Consider the following 8,260-nt stretch of genomic DNA (forward strand, 5'->3'; position numbering starts at 1 on the left):
TCCATCAGTAGTGGGCCTCCGCTACTGAAACGCTCCCAGTGGAATCAAATATGTACCTTACCTATGTGTGTGTAAAGAATGCTGATATGAAAAACAACCAGTAGTCAATGTGCAACCTGCCAATTGAATGGTGATTTAAGCTTCTCTATTGGGTTCATATATTTGTAAATCTGACTTATGTAGTGTCAGTGCCTCACCAGCCACGAATCTCACCGCACGTCACTGGTAAAAACTCATGTTTACAATGTTTACTGAGGTAATAAATCAAGTGAGAAGTAATCATTTTCTCATAGACTTCTATAGAACCAGAGGAGTCGCCCCCTGATGGTCAGTAGAGAGAATGCAAGTTTAATACATCAAGCATCGGCTTCACTTTACAGAATCAGAGGTCAGGAAAGTGAAAGAGCATCACTTGCTCATTGCCACACTGAAGGTGTCCTAAAGCAAGTCCTTAACTGCTCATGGTCAACAGATCAGATAATGGTTGTTCTTGTTAAGTTTTTAAAAGAAAATAGAAAATGATGTCTTTATGATGTGAAATCATTTTTAGCTTACAGTCTGTGGGTGACTAGATGGTGAGGAACTGTAATAAGAAAGACAAACCTCTTATTTTGTAAATAGCATATGGGATGAAATGCCATTTAGATCCTGCAATAATGCATTCTTTATCAAGTTAAGATTTTTTTCATATAATGGTACTTCTAGCTCCAAAAGGTATTTGTGAACATTTTATGTCAATACATATCACTGACAGCTTTTCTTGTTCTCCTTACATTTGTGATTGTTTTAACCACTATGAAAATAAATGACATGAACACTCCTAATTCACTTGGACCAAAGTAAGGGGCCTGGGCCTCAAACAGAGTCCCTTCATAGTCTACAGTTTAGCGAGGAGGATGTCTCCTTCATGGCTACACCTCTGCTCACAACGCACGAGCATCCCTCCTTCTCAACTGCACGTGACCTGTTTGAGCACATCGCACTTAAGGCGTGGTCGCATAATGTTAGAATGAGCCATACTGGTACGCACTGACAAAAATATGAAAGTGTCTCGACCGGTCAAAGCACAGACACACGAGCGTCTCTCAAAGGTGCAGTGAAATGAGATCAATCATATGGCCAATACGTACCGCTGAGTTCGATGTGCCGGACGTTGGAGGAGCCTCTCTACATGAATACATTCATCTTTTCATAAAACCATGGGGACACGCCGTCTGTCCCCTCACAGCACCAAGATCTGTCCCGCTGAAGCGCTGCCACAATGAAGGTCACTGCGCTGACCAATCGGAGAGAAGGCTCAGACGTCTTTCTTTTGCGCGGGCATGTGTTTTCTCGGCGGACACGCGCATGGCATCCGTGTCTAGAGTGAAATAATTTTATTTGTACCACAGCTTTTGACCAACGTTATATCTTTGACCTCTGTTCAACCATTCGATTCAGGATTTAAGTGTGACAAATAAATCAATGAGGTAAATTATGCTTAGTGTTTAAAAGGAACAAACCAAACGTCTCTTTATTGTTCAATTGTCATTATTTATTGCCTCATGATCAACACATGCTCACTCTTCCATGTAGGAATGTTTGGTTCTAAAATGACATAACAATAACAAGTAAATACATGATGTACAAAACTAGGTTGCAAATTAGCCATCAATATCAAGTATCAGATCAAATAAACAGCATTAAATACATCTGTATCAATAACCTTGATAATTAATAAAGACACAACTAAATACTGCCATCTAACACTTATACTGCCATCTACTGGTAGAAAGGGTGAACACGTTTACTCTGCATCTCCTTATACAGTCTATGCATTATATAAAACAAAAAAACGAATGGTATTTCTGTATTTTCATTTTTTTTGATTAAAACGTACATAACCCATAATCAGCATTTGTTCAGTTTTCATGAAATCAGAATAATCATCAATTTCCGTGTTTGCTTTTTGTTACTTTCCATGTTGCATTTTGTGTTTGTCATTCTAATTACTTTTTTTACAGTCTTGTCCTTCAATATTTTTACAATAGTCAAACATATTTGTAATTCATGGCACAATTCAAAGAGGATCAAATCCTCATTTTACTCTTGCCATTGACTACATACATACTTTTTCCTAAATAAGGTCCCATTGTGGTCTACCAGAAGGGGCAGGACTTCACCTCTTTAAGTCTGTGGAGAAAAAAAAGAAAAAAAGCAAGACCAGGCAGCAACCTCCGGTTCTGAAAAGTGAAGCCAATGCAAAAGTGCCTTAATAGCAGACCACCTCAAGGTGTGACTCAGAGAGAGCCAGGACATTCTGATGTAGCATTTCAAAATTAAAACCCTTCAAAATCTCATTCACGGGACAACTTCAAATCACATTCATGAGACAATTTGTCTAATTTAAGATATGATTTTAGAGGAAACGGGGCTTAGTTAAAGTTCCTGTGTGAACAGTCTAATTAGACCTAATTTATACTTTTTAATTCATAAGTTTGTGCAGAGCTCCTACTGAGCCACATTGTTTATTATATAATGTTTATTACTAGATCAGTTTAGCATATGAACACTTACAGCTTTACATAACTTGTGAAAAGAATGCTTTGACTGTTACTTCAGTTTTGATATGATCTTTTAAATAATTAAGTTAATATGCGTATTTCTTACCTCCTAAAACCACATTCAAAAAAATCATGTGTGACTTAGCTTGACAACATTATCTTCATTATCATTCATTCTGATAATTAAAAAAGGGAAATGTAGATTATAGTTATGTGGATGAAATCATTTTTGTTTCATATATTCCTGTATGTGTTAGCTTCTGGAGGGTTACTCTGTAGTTTAACGGCCTAAGAAATCAAGACCAGAGACTGTTCCAAGCATTTTTGATTCCGTTAATTATGTCATCAATAAATGAATTATTCTCCTCAGCTTCCTCTCTGGCCTCTTTCTCATGCTTTGCCTGCAACTTTTCTCTTTCTTTTCTCAGTTCTCTGTCACGCTGTTCCTTCATTTTATTCATCATGTTTGCCATCTCCTTTTCTCTCTCCTCTCTATCTCTCTTTCTCTCTGCTTCTCTCTCTTTCATCTCCCTCACTCTGTCATCATCCATCATCTGCTTCTTCCTCTTGATTTCCTCCTCTCCCTTTTTTCTCTCCCTCTCTCTCTCAGCCTGGAGTTGTTTATTAATTTTCTTCATCTCTTCTTCATATTTTTCCTGTATTTTCCTCTCCAGTTTCTCTTTCTCTTTGTGTATTTGCTCTTCTTTCTCTTTGAGGATGCGTTGTTGCTCCTTTTCGATTGCCCTTTCTGCCTCTTGGAACATCTCGTTGGTGTAGTGGCTTCCTCCGTTCTTCTGGGCTACATTTCTGATCTTCTGGAGCAGCTCAGTGACCTGAAAGCGACCCTCCAGCTTATTATTGAAGACATGGTACTGGCCATTACATCTGTCTACAAGTTCCTGCAGGTCTGAACAATCCTTCAAGAAGTCCTCAATAGATGTGTCTTCAAGGTTGTCACCATGAGTAAAGAGGACCATGCTGTATGTGTCTGCAGTCTGGCCAAAGATTTCTTGAATTTTCTGCACTGTCTGCTTTTCCTCTTCAGTGTATCTGCCCAGCCTGATGACCACCAGGAACACATGCGGTCCAGGAGCAGCATAAGAGATGCACTGGCTGAGATCTTTAGATGTTTTATCCTTGTCAAACCTGGTGTCAAAGAGGCCTGGGGTGTCGATAACAGCAACCCTTTGTCCCCCCACCACAGCTTCGCCCTTGGAACAGTCTACAGTCATAGACTTTCCACTGAACTTTGATTCAAAGCAATTTCGTCCCAGAATGGTGTTTCCAGTGGCACTCTTCCCAATTCCAGTCTTCCCCACCATCACTATCCTCAGCTCCTCATCATTTTTTCTGCTGCTTCCTGTGTAGAAGAATGAGTGACACTGAATAAGACTCTACATCAGGTTGTACACACGTTGTACTCAATGCAACTTGTACATATATAGGAGAACAGAAGAATCCATTCTGCTGCTTTGACAGAGCCAATAAAGGAGTTTGTTGCAGGTTCCAATTTCCAACATTTGTTGCAGACTTTCATTTGAGACAAATAAATGTTCTCATCTGGCTTTCTCTCCATCATCTAATGTGGCTTCCATATACTGTTCAGTTCATCACTTACAGGAAGAGACAGCAGGTCTTTTAAACTACCCCCTCTGTCAGCTGAAAGTGGAACTGCAAGGTGGAAACCTGTCCACATATCCAGACTGACACATTTCTTTGAGGGTGTCTAAGATTTTAAAAATAAAAAAAAAAATTCTTGATAAAATAAAAATGTTACTAATAAAATTGTTTGTCAGTCACATCACTTAATAAGTCAAAGAAAAAGCTCAACTTAACCGGGGGGGGTGACCGTGGCTAAGTGGAGAGCAGGGCCACCTTTCAATCAGAGGGTCAGTGGTTCAATCCTTGGCGCCTGCTCCACTAGTCTCATGTCAATGTGTCCTTGAGCAAGACACTTAACCCCAAAATTGCTCCCATAGCTGCGTCTACGGTGTGTAGATAGATACTGAATTGTACATCACTTTGGTTAAAAGCATCTGCTAAATGACCATAATGTAATGTAATGAACCTCCCTTCAAAAGACAATTCAACCTCCCTACCAAAAAACAGAACAAATCAACTTTTGACTCAGATTCTTAAGAACAAAAACTGCATTCATGTGACTTAACTATGGATAACATTTTTTTTTAATTTTCTAGTAATGACGAAATCATGATTTTAAGGGAAAAGAAGAATTCCAGAATTTAAATGAAGTTATATTCTTGGTACTAAAGTCAGAAAACTATATTTGCAGTTCCTCCAAGTAAGTCTAACACAGTATTAGTTTATAGGAGGTACAGAGGAACATTTCATAAAATTAGATTCAGCAGTGAGCACTGCTATATCACCAAACAATTATTGTACTTTAAAACATAGATACAGTTTCTGACTTACCTAGGTTTATGGCCATGTTTGGGTTAAAGAGTGGAGTAGATACTGCAGCTGAAGTTCAGACAGTTCAGAATGTGTCTCCTCTGTTAGAACAACCCTATATGTACTAAACCACACTCCCAAATAGAAAGGGAAACTAAAGCTTTTTATGGAGGTTTCGGTTATGGAATGATTTTTAATAAATAAGAATATGCTAAATACAATATTGTCTTTAATCATTTTGGATAAGTATACGTAGTCTTGTCTTAACAAAGAAAGCAAGAGACATTAGTTATTCTAGATGAATTAATCAATATAGTATTACTATAAGCCTTAGTATTACTATAAGCCTAACAAATAACACATTAAGTTATTACTAGAGCTTTAGTGTAGTATACTTTTTAAAGAGTACTTTCAAATGTTTTAAACCTTGATCCCTTTGCAAAACACATCCATGAATATTGAGAAAAAAGACAATAATTTAACTATGCATACAGTCATGATAATGATTTACTATATCCCAGATAAATATGGAACTTGTGTGTAGAAAAGTGTTTCTCGATGACCACATGCTGGCTTATTTGTCACAGTATTTCCTATAACTTAACTTTCTTTTACAAGTTCCCACTGTTGTTTGACTTGTATTTTCTGTTTGAATTCAGCCGTTACCTGAACAAACATTGGTCACCCCTCCCTGAGCATTTACAAGAAATGGCAGCACTTCTTTAAAGCGGCACAGGAAAAGGCAGCAGTTCTCTGAAATTCCACGTGATATTTTGGACTTTAACTTGTTCATCGACTTATGTAATAAATTATACAACGATTAACAAGAATGACATGATTCATAGGGCAGGGCTGTAAGACATTGTGAGGCAAGTTAATTTTAATATGACATACTATACACAAAGACAATTCAAAGTGCCTTTCAAAATGTATTAACCACATTAACCAGAAAGTGCATCAATAGAGATGATTAGAAATTACTGTTCAAATTTGAGAAAAGAGAAAAAGAGAGACTTACAAGACAGTAAATCTTTAGGTTCTTTAGTGCTTTGGTGCGTTAGTGCTTAAGGTTTAGTCAATTCAACACATTCACACGGAGGACATATTGCTCTGACATTGTACTCAGCTTCGGCCTTGGAACAGTTTACAGTCATAGACGTTCCACTGAACTTCGATTTAAAGCACTTTCGTCCCAGAATGGTGTTTCCAATGGCACTCTTCCCAATTTCAGTCTTCCCCACCATCATTATACTCAGCTCCTCATTATCTTGTTCTGTGTGGAAGAATAAATGAATGAATGAATTATAATTTTCATATCACCCGTTTTAACTGTGTAATTAATGCTCTAGATACTCATAAGAATGCTCTACATACTCATAAGCTTTTGTAAAGTACATTATCCTCATTCAAGCTTTTACCGCCTTTAGCCTGAGCAGAACTCTATTCGGTCTATATTTCAACATGAGACCATTATGGAGCTTTTTTCATTTCTTTCATTTCAAGCTTACAGATATTAAAGATGCTCTCATCAGCTTTCAGTGCTGGTACTTTGACTTAGAGCCTCATTTAGATAAAGAGACCTTGAAAAAGCACATTGGACTTCAGCCTCAAATGTATCCTATTGCATAGACACATGTACCTGTTTGTTATTTCAAAAGGGATTTAGTTTTCCCAGTCGTAAGTGACTGCATATACATATGCACAGAAGATCATACCCTCAAAGACTGGATCCATTCATAGAAATAATATTTGTCCCAAACTGGCTCAGGAGTGTTTAAGTTAGCAATATCGACAATGCAAGCTGGATGTGTGGTATATGTGCTCTGGAGGTTTTGAAGGTGCAAAACCAAAAGACAAGCATAGATAAAACAACACGCTTTGAATCCCAGCGTCTTAAATATATATAAATATATAAAAATATATATGTTTATATATGTATGTATGTATATATATATATATATGTGTGTGTGTATTTATATATACTGTATATGTATATATGTACACATCACATTGAATCTGTGTGATTATGCTCCTGTTTGAGGTGTTCCTGGACCACTGTGACCTGAGAGTCCCATAAGAGTTTATCTAAAAGTTATGACTTTGCTGCTTTGTTGATTATGTACACCCAATTTATACTTTATTTTTTTCATTACTATGAATAAAGAGCTTTTTTTTTTTTAAAGGTTTTGGTCATTTTTAAATGTTTAAAGGCTCCTGTGGTGTTAGAGAAATATAACATGTTCCTTCAAAAAGGCTTTCTGTAATTACACAGTTAAAACAGGTGATATGAAAAACATAATTGATAGGAGGGTAAAAAAACAACAATTTACATCCTGACTATGAAAACCTAACCCTTTACAACAGGTAGTAAATAGTGACTGTAAGTAACACAAAACATTTCTCTGTTTTACATTCAAACTTTATTATATGTTGATCGATGAAAATATGAATTATACAATATTCTCTACAGAATTTTGAAAGGTTATCAAACATATATCTGTGAGTTCGACAAACATTACACAGCATAAATATGGTAATAACCGGGGTTCGATGGATTACTTTAAAGTGTATTCCAATACAATTACAAATTACCTGTTGAAAAATTTAATCAATTACCTGATCCAAGTATCACAATATACTAGTAATGTTATCTGATTATCTCCGTAATTTGGGGATTTTATCAATACCAAAAATGTAAATAAAGAGAAAAGAAAAAATCATGCTGAAATTTCATTTCAACAACACAGTACAGTACAAGTTCTGCCTTCCAGCTGTGAAAATGTTGTCACCATTCAAGCTCTTGAATCATTTGGCCCACTAGTGTTGCTGGATGTTAACATCAGCAGCAGCATCCATTTAATGCTAATTTGTAGAGCTGTACCAAAGGCCTCCCCCCCCCCCCCCCCCCCATTTAAAGCCTTTAATTTAAATTTTCGAAAGAAGCTTTGAATGTCTGTCTATGATTGAAAAATTGGCAAGATCATTTTTTTTAGAGATGTTAGATTGCTGCTAGTCTGTCTCTATTTGACCGCATAAATGTTGTTGATGAAAGGCTCATTTCCTACGATAGAAATGAGCTGGGATACTTCTCAGCAAAAAGAAATGTAATTAAAAGTGTGCAAACCATCCTGCTTTGTGATAACATGGGTCACACCACCCACCTCTATTTTTTTAATTTTTGAAATTGTTATCCCCATTTTTACCAAATGTATTGGTAATCTGATTACGTTTTTTTTCTGTTACTGTAACAGATTTTTTGTATCCTAATCATGTACTGGCGTTCCATATAATTCGGTACTCCCCAA

General features: G+C 36.7%; 1 protein-coding gene across 1 annotated transcript; it reads right to left on the reverse strand.

Moving 5' to 3' along the window:
• Positions 1-1,512: 1,512 nt before the first annotated feature.
• Positions 1,513-5,065, reverse strand: LOC137885356 (GTPase IMAP family member 9-like). Its single transcript, XM_068727582.1, has 2 exons — positions 4,977-5,065; positions 1,513-3,903 (listed from the first exon to the last, which is right to left on the reverse strand). The coding sequence occupies exons 1-2, from the start codon at positions 4,990-4,992 to the stop codon at positions 2,840-2,842; spliced, it is 1,080 nt and encodes a 359-aa protein (XP_068583683.1). The 5' UTR covers positions 4,993-5,065; the 3' UTR covers positions 1,513-2,839.
• Positions 5,066-8,260: the final 3,195 nt, after the last annotated feature.

The sequence above is a fragment of the Cebidichthys violaceus genome, unplaced genomic scaffold, assembly GCF_023349555.1.
Source record: "Cebidichthys violaceus isolate CVI_PGR_0920_01 unplaced genomic scaffold, fCebVio1.0.p SCAF_4, whole genome shotgun sequence".
NCBI lineage: Eukaryota > Metazoa > Chordata > Actinopteri > Perciformes > Stichaeidae > Cebidichthys > Cebidichthys violaceus.